Below are 16944 nucleotides of genomic sequence, written 5' to 3' on the forward strand. Positions count from 1 at the left end.
ACACTTTGTTACTAAAAATTTAGTCATTTGTCAATTAATTTAAAATTAAACATTCCAGATTAATATGAAGAACAATTTGCTTTCTTTTGTTTCATAGTCTTAACCACGATATGATGTTTTGTGGATTGCAAGATGGAGCAATTCGAATCTATATCCTAAGTCCAAATGACTCTTCATTGAAAACTCTGGAAAATTACTGGCACTTTAATGTACATGACAACAATTATGGATGTGTTAATAGCATTTCTACTAGCTTTGATGACCGCTTTTTGGTGACTACTGGAGCAGATAGTAATATCTTTGTTTTCAGCATTTTTTCTATATTTGAGTTAAGGAAAACCTTCAGAGCCAAAGTGCCATCTCCCAGGGTATGAAACTAACTAATAACAATAACAACAAAAAAACCTTTATTTTAAAATAGTGATGCTAAAATTGTTCATATTCTTTAAAAATTGAAAACTACTTAGATACATTTACCTTATAGACTAATCTTTCTATTAGTATTATAATCTTGACTTTCTGGTGCCTCTTTTTCAAAGGTTAAAAATGTTGAATTTCTCTTATTACTAAAGGAATAGGAGTCCCTAAATTAAAAAGACTGTGTCAGTTTTTCTGTATCAGTCACCAAATCAAAGTATGTTTCCAAAAATGCATATTTTTTCAGATATATATTTTGCTTTTTATTTACTAAGTCACTCATCAAAGAGCGTGTGTGAAATATACACTATAATTTGTGCCTTTGAAAGGGGTTGTAAAAATATTATTGTCTGTAGTATTAGAATATGACAATGTGGATCATGATCGAAGATTCAGTTAAATTATCCTCTTTTTAAAAAAATTTTTTTTTAATCCTTACCCAAGGATATTTTTACATTTATCTTGAGACAGAGTGGGAGGGGGAGAGAGCGAGAAACATCTATGTGAAAGAGACACGTTGACTAGTTGCCATCCGCACAACCCCAACGGGGGCTGGGGACCAACTGCAACTGAAGTATGTGCCCTTGGCTGGAAATGAACATGGGTCTCTTTGGTCTGCAGGCCGACATTCTAACCACTGAGCCAAATAGGCCAGGACTTTTAAATGTTTTCATTGACTTTTTAGAGAGTAAGGGAGAGGTAGAAACATGGATCGGCCACCCCCTGCATGCCTCCCACCCCAGTGGCATGTGCCCACTACCCAGGCATGTGCCCTGACCAGGAATCGAACTGGGACCTCTCAGTCTATAGGACAACGCTTAATCCACTGAGCCACACTGGCCAGGCAAATTACCCTATTCTCTTTTTAAATCCTCACTCGAGGACACTTTTGCATTTACCATCAGATAGAAGGAAAGGAGAGAGGGGGAAAGAGAGACAGAGAAGCATCAATGCAAGAGAGACACATCGACTGGTTGCCACCCACATGACCCCAACCGGGGCCAGGGACAAACAACTGAGGTATGTGCCCTTAGCGGGAACCGAACCTGGTACTCTCTGGTCCACGGACTAATGCTTCAACTGCTGAACCAAACTGGCTAGGGCTAAATTACCCTATTCTTAAGCAGAATACATTATTGGCTTTCTAATAAAGATTGAAGGTTTACATCCCCAAATTATATTCTTTTGCCTTGTCACAGGATCTGACTTTTCTATTATCAAACTAGTTCCTTTAGTTAAATTATTAATAATTGTTGGAACTGCTTCAGGAATAAGCAATTGTATTAGAAAAACCAGAGTTAAAATTCCTTTGAACTCAATGGCTTCCCACTTAACAGGTAGCCAACTTCAAAAGAACACAGGGAAGATTTGAGCAGGTAAATTTGGAGAATGGACTGTTTCTAAAGAGGTTCAGCTCAGGAGGAAGAATTACAGAATGGAAAGCGTATGAACAAGATGGAAATCTTTATCATTCTACCTAGGGTCAGCTCCCTCTATGGAAACCGTATTGAATAGAATAAATACATTCCACATTTGTAAAATAGTATTCTTTTATTTATGTCTGCATTAAATATTTCTTAAATCACTGAAGCAGACTCTGCTTTTAAGAAGGTGAAATCAGGAAGAATTGAATAAACAAACAAAAAACTAAGCTCTACATAGGTCTGAGATTCTTACTTTATTGTACTTTATAATCAGCTAGGGAGTCCTTAAAAGTACAGATGCCTGAGCTGTACCCTAGAACATTTAAATCAGCATCTCTGAAGGCGAGGCCCAGGTATCCATACCCTTCCTCTCCCAGCCCCTGTGATTTTAATGTGCAACGAAGATTGCGAATAATTGGCACACATTTTGGAACTGTTGGGAGCACCTTTGTTTAAACTCAAACTTTTTCTTTGCAATTTTTATTTATTTATTTTTGTTACAGATGTTTCTCCTTTTTTCCCATTGATATCCTCCTCCCAATCTCCCCTCTCTCAAGCATTGTTGTCTATGTCCATTGGTTATGCCTACATGCATATAAGTTCTGTGGTTCATCTATTCCTTTCCCCCCATCCCACACCTCTGAGGTTTGTCAGTCTGAATCATATTCCTTTCTATGTCTCTGGGCCTATTTTGTTTACCAGTTTGTTTAGTTCATTATATTTCAGAAATAAGTGACATCTGTGATATTTGTCTTTCTCTGCTTGACTTGTTTCACTTAGGATAATACTTTCCAGATCACTCCATGTTGTCTCAAAGGATAACAACAGATCTTTCTTTCTTACAGCAGCATAGTACTCCATTGTGTATATGTACCACTGCTTTTTTATCCATTCATCTACTGATGGACACTTGGGCTGTTTCCAGATCTTAGCTATTGTAAATAGTGCTTCTATAAAAATGGGGGTACTTATATTCTTTCTGGTTGGTGTTTCAGGCTTCTTAGGTTATATTCCTAGAAGTAGGATCACTGGATCAAATGGCAATTCAATTTTTAATTTTTAATTTTTTGAGGTAACACCATATTGTTTTCCATAGTGGCACACTGCATTCCCACCAGCAGTGTACCAGGGTCTCCTTTTCTCCACACCTTCACCAACACTCGTTTGATAATTTGTTGATGGTGGCCATTCTGACAGGTGTGAGGTGATACCTCATTGTTGTTTTAATTTGCATCTCTCTGATGATTAGCGACATTGAGCATTTCTTCATATGTCTCTTGGCCATTTGTAGGTCCTGTTTGGAGAGGTGTCTATTTAGGTCTTCTGCCCATTTTTAAATTGGGTTCTTTGTCTTCCTTTGGTTGAGTTTTGTGAATATTCTATATGTTTTGGAAATTAACCCCTTATCTGATGTATCATTGGCAATTATGCTCTCCCATATAGTGGGTTCCCTTTCTACTTTGAGGCTTGTTTCTTTTGCTGTGCAGAAGCTTTTTATTTTGATGTAGTACCATGTGTTCATTTTTTCCTTTGTTTCTGTTGCCTAAAGTGATGTATCAGTGAAAATTCTGCAGCATATGATGTCTGAAATTTTGTTGCCTGCATTTTCTTCTAGGACTTTTATGGAATCATGAGTCACATTTAAGTCTTTTATTCATTTTGATTTTATTCTTGTGTATGGTGTAATTTGGTGGTCTAGCTTCACTTTTTTTGCATGTAGCTGTCCAATTTTCCCAACACCATTTATTAAAGAAGCTGCCTTGACTCCATTGTATGCTCTTGCCACTTTTTTCAAATATTAATTGAACATATTGTCTCGGGTCAATTTCTAGGTTCTCTGTTCTGTTCCATTGATCTATCTGCCTGTTCCTGTGCCAGTACCAGGCTGTTTTGATTACAGTGGCTTTGTAATATAACCTGATGTCTGGTAATGTGATCCCTCCTACTTTGTTCTTCCTTTTCAAGATTTCTGTGGCTATTTGGGGTCTTTTGTGGTTCCATATAAACCTTTGGAGTATTTGTTTTAGTTCTGTGAAGTATATTGTTGGTATTTTGATGGGGATTGCTTTGAATCTATAGATTGCTTTGGGTAGTATGGACATTTTAATGTTAATTCTTCCAATCATGAACAAGGTATATGCTTCCACTTTTTTTTATATCTTCCTCTATTTCTTTTTTCAATTACCTGTAGTTTTCTGTGAAGAGATCTTTTACTTCTTTGGTTAAGTTTATTCCTCAGTATCTTAATTTTTTTGTTGCAATGGTAAATGGGATTGTTTCTTTAGTTTCTTTCTGTGTGTTCATTGTTGGTATATAAGAATGCCGTCTATTTCTTGACATTAATCTTGTATTCTGCTACTTTGCCAAATTCATTTATTAAGTCTAGTAGATTTTTGATGGAGTTTTTATAGTTTTCTATGTACAATATCATGTCATCTGCAAAATATGACAGTTTAACCTCTTCCTTTGCAATATGAATCCCTTTTATTTTTCCTTACTGATTGCTGTGGATAAGACTTCCAGTACTATGTTAAATAAGAGTGGTGAAAGTGGGTATCCCTGTCTTGTTCATGTTTTTAGGGGAAATGCTTTTAGTTTTTGTCCATTGAGTATGATGTTGGCTGTAGGTTTTTTATATATGGCCTTTATTATGTCGAGATATGATCCCTTTATTTCCACATTGCTGAGCATTTTTATCAGAAATGGGTGCTGGATTTTGCTGAATGCTTTTTCAGCATCTATTGATATGATCATATGGTTTTTATCTTTCATTTTGTTTATGTGGTGTATCACATTTATTGATTTGCGAATATTACACTAGCCTTGCATTCCTGGGATGAATCCCACTTGGTCATGGTGAATAATTTATTTAGTGTATTGCTGTATCTAGTTTACTAATATTTTGTTAAGGATTTTGGCATCTATGTTCATCAGGGATATTGGCCTGTAGTTTTCCTTCTTTGTAGTGTCTTTATCTGGTTTTAGAATTACTGTGGAATTATGCTGGCCTTATTAAATAAGTTTGGAAGTCTTCCTTCTTCTTGGATTTTTTTGGAATAGTTTGAGGAGAATGGGTGTTAGTTCTTTGAATGTTTGGTAAAACTCTCCTGTAAAGCCATCAGGGCCTGGGCTTTTGTGTGCTGGGAGAGTCTTGATTACATCTGCAATTTCCTTAGTAGTTATTGGTCTGTTCAAGTTTTCTATCTCTTCTCAGTTCAGTTTTGGGAGACTTTCTGTTTCTCAAAATCAATACAGTTTGCCCAGATTGTCCAATTTGTTGGCGTATAATTGTTTATAGTATTTTTCAACTATCCTTTGCATTTCTGTGGTGTCAGTTGTTACTTCTCCTCTTTCATTTCTGATTTTGTGTATTTGGGGTCTCTCTCTTTGTTTGTTGGTGAGTCTGGATCCATCAATCTTGTTTATCTTTTCAAAGAACCAGCTCTTTGTTTGATTGATCTTTTGAATTTTTTTTTTTTTAGTTTCTATGTTATTTATTTCTGTTCTAACCTATACTATGTCTTTTCTTCTACTTGCTCTGGGTTTTTCTTTTTGTTTACTTTCTAGTTCTTTAAGTTGTAGGATTAGAAAGTCAATTAGAAATTTTTCTTGTTTCTTGAGGTAGGCTTGTAGTGATATGAACTTCCCTCTCAGGCCTGCTTTCGCTGCATCCCTTAGATTTTGTGTTGTTGTGTGTTCCTTTTTATTGGTTTTGTGTTGTTGTGTGTTCATTTTCATTGGTTTCCAGGAAGTTTTAATTTCTACCTTGATCTCCTTGGTAACCCATTTGTTATTTAATAACAACATGCTATTTAGCCTCTATGTATTTGAATGTTTTTGTTGTAATTGATTCTAGTTTCATGCCATCGTGATCTGAGAAGATGCTTGATATAATTTCAATTTTCTTGAACTTGTAGAAACTTAGTTTGTGTCCTAACATGTGATCTATCTTTGAGAATTTCCCATGTGCACTTGAGAAGAATGTGAATTCTGCAGTTTTGGGGGTGTAATTCTCTGCAGATATCTATTAAATCTAGTCTTCATTATTTAGAGTCTCTGCCTCCTTGTTAATTTTTTGTCTAGAGGATCTACCAGTTGTATTGCTATTGATTTCTCCTTTGAAGTCCTCCAGAGGTTTTGTAATGTATTTTGGTGCTCCTATGTTAGGTGCATATATGTTTATCAAGCTTATATCCTCCTGTTGAATAGACCCTTTCAATATTATGTAGTGGCCTTCTTTGTCTCCAGTTGTGGCCTTCATCTTGAAGTCTGTTTTATCAGATACGAGTATTGCTACCCCAGCTATTTTCTCCTTTTCGTTTGCTTGGAATTTTTTTTTCCATCCCTTCACTTTCAACCTATGTGAGTGTTTTGTTGTGAGGTTGGTCTCTTGTAAAAAAATATATATGAGTCATGCTTATTTATCAATCAGCTACTCTGTCTTTTGATCAGAGTGTTTAATCCATTTATGTTTAAGGTTATTATTGATATGTAATTATTTATTGCCATTTTTTTTTTTATTATGGTTATGTTTCTATTCATATTTCTTCTGCTTATTACAGCAGTCCTTCTAACATCTCTTGCAGTGCTGGTTTGGTGCTAATATATTCCCTTAGCCTTTTTTTTTTTTTTTTTGTCTGGGAAGCTCTTTATCTGACCTTCTATTTTGAATGATAGCCTTGCTGGATAGAGTAGTGTTGGGTTAAGATCCTTGTTTTTCATGTCCTTGATTACTTCATGCCATTCCCTTCTGGCCTGTAATGTTTCTTTTGAGAAATCAGCTGATAGCCTAATGGGGGTTCCTTTGTAGGTAACCTGTTGTTATTTCTTGCTGCCTTTAGGATTCTCTCTTTGTCTTTAATTTTTGGCATTTTAATTATTATGTGTCTTGGTGTGGGTCTATTTGGGTTCTTCTTACTTGGGGCTCTCTTTGCTTCTTGAACTTGTGTGTCTTTTAACTTCACCAAGCTAGGGAAGTTTTCTGTCACTATTTCTTCAAATATATTCTCTAACTCTTGCTCATTTTCTTCTTCCGCTGGCATACCTATGATGCAGATGTTGTTATGTTTTAGATTGTCCCACAGTTCTCTTAGGCTGTATTTCCATTTAAAAATTGTTTTTCCTTTTGGTTTTCTGATTTGGTGATTTTTTTCTACCCTGTCTTCTGATTCACTGATCTGGTCCTTGGCTTCCTACATTCTGCTGGTTATCCCTTCCTATGTGTCTTTATTTTTGCTGTGTCAGTCTTCATTTTCGATTGGTTGGTGTTCAATGCTTCTGTATCTTTGCCCATGCTGTTGAGCTTCCTCATGATTATTACTCTGAACTCTCCCTCTGATATCTTGCTCAATTACATTTTATTTATTTCTTCTCCTGTCGAATTATCTTGTTCTTTCATTTGTTCTTTCTTTCTTTCTTTCTTTCTTTCTTTCTTTCTTTCTTTCTTTCTTTCTTTCTTTCTTTCTTACTATTTTTTAATTTTTAATTTTGTTACAGATGTTTCTCCTTTTTTACCCCATAGGCACCCCCGCGCCATCACAGGCTTTGTTGTCTCCATTGGTTATGCATACATGCATATAAGTTCTGTGGTTTATCTCTTCCAACCCCCACCCCCTTCTGAGGGATGTCAGTCTGGGCCCTACTTCCATGTTTCTGGGTCTACCGTATTCCTCAGACTGTTATGTTCATTATATTCCGTATACAAGTGAGGTCATGTGGTATTTGTCTTTGTCTGCTTGGCTTGTTTCACTTAGGATAATACTTTCTAGGTCTCTCCATGTTGTCTCAAAGGGTAAGAGATCTTTCTTTCTTACAGCTGCATAATACTCCATTGTGTATATGTACCACAGCATTTTTATCCATTCGTCTAGTAATAGACACTTGGGCTGTTTCCAGATCTTAACTATTGTAAATAGTGCTGCTATGAACATTGAGGTACATATATTCTTCCTGATTGGTGTTTCAGGCTTCTTAAGGTATATTTCTAGAAGTGGGATCACAGGGTCAAATGGCAGTTCAATTTTTAATTTTTTGAGGTTACACCATAGTGTTTTCCACAGTGGTTGCACCAGTCTGCATTCCCACCAGCAGTGCACTAGAGTCCCCTTTTCTCCATACCCTCGCCAACACTTGTTGTTTGATGATTTGTGGATGGCGGCCATTCTGACAGGTGTGAGGTGATACCTCATTGTTGTTTTAATTTGCATCTCTGTGATGATTAGTTATGTGGAGCATTTCTTCATATGTCTCTTAGCCATTTGTATGTCCTGTTTGGAGAGGTGTCTATTCAACTCCTCTGCCCCTTTTTTAATTGGGTTCTTTGTCTTCCTTTTGTTAAGTTGTATGAGCACTCTATATACATTGGAAATTAACCCCTTATCTGATATATCATTGGCAATGTTGTTCTCCCATACAGTGGGTTGCCTTTCCATTTTGATGATTGTTTCTTTTGCTGTGCAGAAGGTTTTTAGTTTGATGTAGTTCCATGTGTTCATTTTTTCCTTTGTTTCTGCTGCCTTAGGTGATGTATCAGTGAAAATTCTGCTCCATGTGATGTCCGAAATTTTGATGCCTACATTTTCTTCTAGAATTTTTATGGATTCACGGGTCACCTTTAATTCTTTAATCCATTTTGAGTTTCTTCTTGTGTAAGGTGTAAGTTGATGGTCTAATTTCATTTTTCTGCATGTAGCTGTCCAATTTTCCCAGCACCATTTATTAAAGAGGCTGTCCTTACTCCACTGTATGCTCTTGCCACCTTCATCAAATATTAATTGAGCATATTTCCTTGGCTCCATTTCTGGGTTCTCTGTTCTATTCCACTGGTCTATATGCCTGTTCTTGAGGCAGTTCCAGGCTGTTTTGATTACAGTGGCTTTGTAGTATAACTTGAAATCTGGTATTGTGATCCCTTCAACTTTGTTCTTCCTTTTCAAGATTGCTGTGGCTATTCGAGGTCTTTTTTGGTTCCATATGAACTTTTGAAGTACTTGTTCTAATTCTGTGCAGTATGCCGTTGGTATTTTGTTGTGGATTGCATTGAATCTATAGATTGCTTTGGGTAGTATGGACATTTTAATGATGTTAATTCTCCCAATCCATGAACAGGGTATGTGCTTCCACTTTTTTATATCTTCCTCTATTTCATTTTTCAATGTCCCGTAGTTTTCTTCAAATAAGTCCTTCACTTCTTTGGTTAAGTTTATTCCTAGGTATCTTAATTTTTTTGCCACAATAGTAAATGGGATTGTTTTTTCTAGTTTCTCTTTCTGTAAGTTCATCATTGGTGTATATGAATGCCATCGATTTCTTGACATTAATTTTGTATCCTGCTACTTTGCCAAGTTCATTTATTAAGTCTAGTAGATTTTTGATGGAGTCTTTAGGGTTTTCTATGTATAATATTATGTCATTTGCAAATAATGACAGTTTCACTTTCTCCTCTCCAATTTGGATTCCTTTTATTTTTTCTTCATGTCTGATTGCTGTGGCTAAGACTTCCAGTACTATGTTAAATAAGAGTGGCGAAAGTGGACATCCCTGTCTTGTTCCTGTTCTTAATGGAAATGATTTTAGTTTTTGCCCATTGAGTATGATGTTCACTGTAGGTCTTTCATATATGGCCTTTATTATGTTGAGATATGATCCCTCTATTCTCACATTGCTGAGCGTTTTGATCAGAAATGGATGCTAGACTTTGTCAAATGCTTTTTCAGCATCTATTGATATGATCATGTGGTTTTTATTCTTCATTTTGTTTATTTGGTGTATCACATTTATTGATTTGCGAATATTGTACCAGCCTTGCATCCCTGGAATGAATCCCACTTGGTCATAGTGAATAATGTTTTTGATGTATTGCTGGGTCCGATTTGCTAGTATTTTGTTCAGGATTTTGGCGTCTATGTTTATCAGGGATATTGGCCCATAGTTTTCTTTCTTTGTAGTGTCTTTTTCTGATTTTGGAATTAGAATTATGCTGTCCTAATAGAAGGAGTTTGGAATTCTTCCTTTTTCTTGAAATTTTTGAAAAAGTTTGAGGAGAATGGGTGTTAGTTCTTTTTTGAATGTTTGGTAAAACTCCCCTGTGAAGCCATCTGGGCCTGGGCTTTTGTTTGCTGGGAGAGTCTTGATTACCTCTTCAATTTCCTTAGTTGTTATTGGTCTGTTCAAGTGTTTTCTCTCTTCCCGGTCCGTTTTTGGGAGACTGTGTGTTTCTAGAAATTTGTCCATTTCACTTAGACTATTGATTTTGTTGCCATATAGTTGTTCATAGTAGCTGTTAACCATCTTTTGTATTTCTGTGGTGTCAGTTGTTACTTCTCCTCTTTCATTTCTGATTTTGTGTATTTGGGTTCTCTCTATTTGTTTCTTGGTGAGTCTAGCTAAGGGTTCATCAACCTTGTTTATGTTTTTGAATAACTAGCTCTTTGTTTCATTGATCCTTTGAATTGTTTTTTGGTTTCCATGTCATTTATTTCTGCTCTGATCATTACTATTTCCTTTCTTCTACTTGCTCTGAGGTTTTCTTTTTGTTTGCTTTCTAGTTCTTTAACTTGTGAGGTTAGACAATCAATTAGAAATTTTTCTTGTTTCTTGACGTAGGTCTGTAGTGCTATGTACTTCCCTCTCAGAACTGCTTTCGCTGCATCCCATAGATTTTGTGGTGTTGTGTGTTCATTTTCATTGGTTTCCAGGAAGTTTTTAATTTCTTCCATGATTTCCTTGGTAACCCATTCATTGTTTAATATCATGCTATTTAGCCTCCATGTGTTCAAATGTCTTTGCATGTTCTTATTGCAATTGATGTCTAGTTTCATGCCATTGTGATCTGGGAAGATGCTTGATATGATTTTAATCTTCTTGAACTTGCAGAGATTTAATTTGTGTCCTATCATGTGGTCTGTCTTTGAGAATGTGTCATGTGCACTTGAGAAGAATGTGAATTTTGTAGTTTTAGGGTGTAATTGTCTGTAGATATCTATTATATCCATTTGGTCTAGGGCTTCATTTAAAGTCTCTGTTTCCTTGCTAATTTTTTGTCTAGAGGATCTATCCAGTGCTGTGAACGGGGTCCTGAATTCCCTGTTATGATTGTATTGTTGTCGATTTCTTCTTGGAAGTCTTCCAGAAGATTTTAAATATATTTTGGTGCTCGTATATTGGGTGCATATATGTTTATCAAGGCTATATCTTCCTGTTGGATAGATCCTTTCAATATTATGTAGTGGCCTTCTTTGTCTCTAGTTATGGCCTTCATTTTGAAATCTATTTTTATCAGATATGAGTATTGCCACCCCAGCTTTTTTTTGCTTTCCATTTGCTTGGAAAAATTTTTTCCATCCCTTCACTTTCAACCTATGTGAGTCTTTTGTTTTGAGGTGGGTCTCTTGTAAACAACATATAGATGAGTCATGCTTTCTTATCCAATCAGCTACTCTGTGTCTTTTTATCGGAGCATTCAGTCCATTTACATTTAAGGTGGTTATTGATATGTACTTGTTTATTGCCATTTTTGTTTAGTGTGGTTCTATTTTTCTTCCTATTTCTTCTACTAATTACAGTAGTCCTTTTAACTTTTCTTGCAATGCTGGTTTGGTGCTAATGTATCCCCTTAGCCTTTTTTTGTCTGGGAAGTTCTTTATTTGACCTATTTTGAATGATAGCCTTGCTGGGTAGAGTAGTTTTGGATTCAGATCCTTGTTTTTTATGACCTTGGTTACTTCATGCCATTACCTTCTGGCTGTAGTGTTTCTTGTGAGAAGTCAGCTGAGAGCCTTATGGGGTTTTCTTTGTAGGTAACCTGTTGCTTCTCTCTTGCTGCTTTTACGATTCCCTCTTTGTCTTTAATTTTTGGCATTTTAATTACTATGTGTCTTGGTGTGGGCCTGTTTGGGTTCTTCTTACTTGGGGTTCTCTGTGCTGCTGGAATTTGAATGCCTTCTTTTTTCATCAAATCAGGGAAGTTTTCTGTCACTATTTCTTTGAATATATTCTCTAACTGTTGCACATTTTCTTCTTTGGGGACTCCTATGGTGCAAATATTATTAAGTTCCCAGTTGTCCCACAGTTGTCTTAAGCTGTCTTCCTGTTTTTTAATCATTTTTTCTTTTCGGTTTTCTGATTGGTTGATTTTTTCCTCCCCTGTCTTCTAATTCAGTTATCCGGTCCTCAGCTTCTTCTACTCTGCGTTTTAGATCTTCCAAGGTGTTTTTCATTTTTGATATGTCATTTTTTATCTCTTCTTGGTGGTTTTTAATTTCCAATTGGTTTATTTTCAGCATCTCTACATCCTTACTCATGCTGTTGAGCTTCCTCAAGATCATGGCTCTGAATTTTACCTCTGTTAACTTGCCTAACTGCTCCACATTGATCTCATCTTCGGTGGAGGTCTCTTGTTCTTTCATTTGGCTTATGTGTCTGTGTTTCACCATTTTGGCTCTCACAGTGGGCTTTAGAGCCTGTCAGGTTTTCCCTGTGGGTGTTGGTGTTCTGCTGTTTGTGGCTCCCTCTCCTGTGTTTAGATGAGCGAGGGAGGACCCACGTTAAACACCACTGTCAAGTCTTACTTTCTTGGTTAAAGTTGCTAGCTCAGGAAAGGTACTGTTATCCTCTAGGTTTTTGCCTGGAGGCTAGTAGTCGAGGTTACTTGAAAAATTTTGGGTTGTCAGTTGATTGAAAAACTCCCTCAGGTGCTCAGCATAAGGAGATTTCCCGAGGGTGGGCAGATGCTGGTTGTTAATGAGCCTCAATTAGCATTTTAATTGCCCACAGGGTGGGGTTGAATCTCCGAGGGAGGGGCTGCTGCGTCTCCCCACAGCTCTGGGAAGGAGCAAGATGGCTACTGTTCTGCGTGGCAGCAACTCAGCAAAAGCTCTGAGTGCCCTCCAAATCCCGAGTGTCCCCACACAGTTCCAGTCCAGTCTGCCCTCCCTCTGCCAGAACCCAAGGTGAATGGCTGTGGCTTTTTTAGCCTCTGTCCTGGTTCTGCGCTGTGGAGACACTTGGGAATTTAACCTGACGGCGCTGCTCCCAACTAAGGCCGCTGTTGTCTGTGGGCTCCAAGCCCCCCTCGCGCCTTTGCTGTCCTACCAGGATTGAGTCAGTGTCCCTGGTTATATGGCCCTTGGAAGCTGCTTTTCTGTTGCTTTTCCCCATTGATTTGTCTGTGTTATAGTTGTAATTCCAGTTTGGTTCTGGGAGACGGTCTGTGTAGCTTCTGTTTACTCTGCCGCCATTTTGGAATCTGGGATTTGTTTCTTTGTTTCACCATTTTGGCTGTCTCAATGGGTTTCGGAGCCTGCCAAATTTTCCTTATGGGTGTTGGTGTTCCACTGATTGTGGCTCCCTCTGCTGGGTTTGGATGAGTGTGGGAGGACCCACGTTAAACAGCACTGTCAAGTGTTACTTTCCTGGGTAGATTCGCAAGCCAAGGAAAGGTTCAGTTATCTTCTAGCTTTTTGCCTGGAGGCTATTAGTCCCAGTTACTTGATGAGCCTTGGGTTGTAGCCCTCAGCTGAATGAAAATTCCCTCAGCTGTAAGAGGATTTCCAGTGGGTGGAGCACTTGCTTGATGTCAGAAATTAGATGCTAATGGACCTCAATTTGCATTTCTCTGTCCTGGCTCAGTGGTGGTGTATTCCTGAGGGAGGGACTGTTGCTTCTCCCTAGGGCTCTAGGAAGGGGCTCTTTGAGTAATATGGCTATGGTCCTGTGAGGGAGTGATTCAGTACAAGACTCCTGGTACCCTCCTATCCAGCTCTCAGCTTTCTCCGAGAGCCAGGAGCCCTGGACTCTCTCCACACAGTTCCAGTCCAGTCTGCAATCCCTCTGCTGGATCTCAAAGTGAGGAGTTGTACTTGATTTGGTGCTTTTAAAAACCCCTGCTTTCTCAGCGAGAAGCACATACCTCTAATACAGCCCTTGTTGCTGTCCATGGGCTCCCAGCCCACCCCCACGTGCCTCCACCATTCCTACCAGGCTCGATTGGCATCCTCTTTCTGTCCCTCATTGTAATGGTTCTCTTCCAGCTGCTCTTCTGTTGCTTTTCCTGATGATTTGTCTTTCTTTTGGTTGTAATTCCAGTTTGGTCCTGGGAGATGGGTCTGTGTAGCTTCCATTCACTCCACCACCATCTCTGTTCTATAAACTCAAACTTATTGTAAACAGCTGAAGCCAGGAGATCCTGAAAATCACACTAATTTGGAGAACTAAGGGGTTTATATTTTGAACTAAAAGAATAATAAATAAATAAAATTCAATCAAGTTATGTCCTAAGTGATTAACAAGCCATCACTGTCTCTTACATTGGTCATGATTTATGACTTCACTTTTACTAAACTCATAAACCTGTCTTACATAAAAATATGTAGACTTACATTTCATATGTATAAAGACTAGTACTGTAATAAAACAACGTGATCAAAAGAGAGTCTTTGTGTCTTTATAATGAGTGATAGCAAAACAGAGACCTATCTGTTATAAAAGAGAATAGAGAATAAACAAGTTCAATTCTACTTAAGAACTGATTAGCTAGTAAACTAAGACTCTTTTAGTTCACTAGGTTATAATTCCTCTTCTTTAACAGGCTATGACATTTTATAGCACAGCACCTGAATAAACAAAGAGCTTAAGAGATTTACTTCATAATACTCCTTAATTTAAACTGATTTTTTTTCTAAAAAAAGATTTGTATTTCTGCCCTGGCCGGTTTGGTTCAGCGGTTAGAGCGTCGGCCTGCGGTCCTGAGAGACTCGGGTTCTGTTCCCGCTAGGGCACGTACTTCGGTTGCAGTTTGTCCCCGGCCCTGGCTGGTCGTGCGGGTGGCAGCCACTCGATGTGTCCCTTCACGTCGATGTTTCTCTCTCTCTCTCCCTTCCTCTCTCTCCCTCCCACTCTATCTGTATAAAAAATGGAAAAATATCCTCGGGTGAGGATAAAAAAAAAAAAAAAAGATTTGTATTTCTGATTTCATATCTTTCTCATAGAGGGGCATTATATTCTGTACATTTCCTACTATATATCTTCTTTTGATAAGGTCAAATGAGATGCTTTCTAAAACTTAAAATTATGTATAATTTGTCTAGTATACACATGAGGTATTTTGGGGGAATTGTGTATGCATGAAAGGGATGTTATGCATGAAAGGGATGTTCTAATAAAAGACAGTATTTTAAAATAAATGACTGAGAACAATTTTGTGTGTATTTTTTGTTAATAACACATGGATATTAGTAATTCACATTTTGAAGGGGCAAAATTAACATTTTGCATACATATAAATTTTAAAAGTTTTTCTACCTACCACTTAAAATGAAGCAGAAACAAATATAAGTTTAGTCAACTGCAATATTTTCCCTAGTTTATTTTTTGTAAAAATACTTTTCAGAAATTGACAGGGAAAAAGCCCTCAATTTATTTATGATTAGATATTTTCAGAGAAATACGCATTTTAAAAGAACTAACATTTTATTTCTTTTCCTACAGCTTGGAATTGAAACTGAACCAACTCCAGGAGATATTGAAGATCCCAAAGCCTACAGGTATGGGAATTTTTGATAAATACTGACTGGGCCTGAGCTTTTGCAAAACAAACCAACATTTTATAGAAGTTAACTAAGCTAAATAAATTTCCAAGTTTTTTTTTAAATTTCCACGTATTTTTTTTAAAAAATATTTTTTCTTTATTGATTTGAGAAAGAGAGGAAGGGAGAGAGACAGAAACATCGATGAGAGAGAACATTGATTGGCCTCCTCCTGCATGCCCCCCACTGGGGATCGGGCCCACAACCTGGGCATGTGCTCTTACCAGGAATCGAACCGGCGACCTCTTGGTGCATGGGTCGAAGCTCAACCACTGAGCTACACTGGCTGGGCTAAATTTCCAAGTATTTTAATACTAATTTTCTTTTTTCTGTTTCTGTATCCTGATTTGTTACCCTTTTAAATTTCTGTTTCCAGCATAGAGAATGCCAGAAGAAAAAGAGAACATGACAGGTTAATGAAAGAAGTGGAAGAAATAAAGTCTAAGAAGAGAGAAGAACTCAAAGCTTTGAGGAATCAGTTTCAGAAACTACTAGAAATGAATGAAGAATTACCAAAGCATATGCAATTTAAACGGACAGTAAGTAAAAAATAAATTTGAATTTAATTTAAAAATAAATTTCTGGTTTGAGATGAGTACTACTTGGCCAATAAGTGGGAACACTTAAAATCATCTTTAAGCTTCCATTTATCTGGCCAGCCATTGTGTCGGCAGCAACTAAACTACTGTAGAACTTGTCACACAACTTGGTTTAGATGCAGAAAAACCTCTTGATACAAAGTTGACTTCTGGATTTAGCTACCTTACCTTTTTTTGGTAACAAGGTAAGGCAAAATACAGTTTGAATCTGGTAATCAATTCGTCATGTAATAAAAATATCTAACTATTGAATAGGTGCATATATACATAATTTGATTCTTGGTGGTTCCATTTCTATAATCCATCAGATCTGTTGAAAAGATAATAGCTGCTTTATCCACAAAGTTTCTGAAAGATGACTTAGTATATTTATAGCTATGGGGGTGATCACTTAATTGTTTAAGCTAATTTTGTAATAAATTTTTTTGTGTTTGTGTATTTAATTTTATTAATTTTTTAACTGCTAATGACGTATTTTTTTTCATTTTGTACTTCTTCCTAAATGGAAGCACTATCAAGAGCCTAATAAAATAAAAACCCAGAATTTATCATCCTGACTGTATCTGTGGTTTGCCCAGTCCTATTAATCTAGAGGCACTTAGCCAATTTCATGTAAAAATGCTGTGTAAAATCATAATGGTTAACTCATATTGCTTAAAAGATGCCTATGCTCTTTTGCTAAGAAAGAGTAGACACTTTCAGAATATGGGTGACATAATTCAAAATAAAGAACAACTGAGGCCCTGGCCGGTTTGGCTCAGTGGCTGGAGCATTGGCCTGCGGACCAGAGAATCCTGGGTTTGGTTTCTGGTAGGGACACATACAAAAAAAAAGAACAACTGAGGAAAGTTCTGTGTCCTGTGGCTAATTGCTCTGTGAATGTCATTACTTAAAACACAAGCACCTTGAGAAAGAATAGTT

General features: G+C 37.2%; 1 protein-coding gene across 1 annotated transcript in view; it reads left to right on the top strand.

Annotated features, from left to right (window-relative positions):
- CFAP44 (cilia and flagella associated protein 44) overlaps positions 1-16944 on the top strand; it is a 148285-nt gene that overhangs the window by 71842 nt on the left and 59499 nt on the right. Inside the window, exons 19-21 of the mRNA XM_036243429.1 lie at positions 98-368; positions 15327-15382; positions 15801-15963. Of these exons, the coding sequence (XP_036099322.1) occupies positions 98-368; positions 15327-15382; positions 15801-15963 (490 nt within the window). The remainder of the gene's footprint in view (positions 1-97; positions 369-15326; positions 15383-15800; positions 15964-16944) is intronic.

The sequence above is a fragment of the Molossus molossus genome, unplaced genomic scaffold (genome assembly GCF_014108415.1).
Source record: "Molossus molossus isolate mMolMol1 unplaced genomic scaffold, mMolMol1.p scaffold_m16_p_5, whole genome shotgun sequence".
Taxonomy (NCBI): Eukaryota; Metazoa; Chordata; class Mammalia; order Chiroptera; family Molossidae; genus Molossus; species Molossus molossus.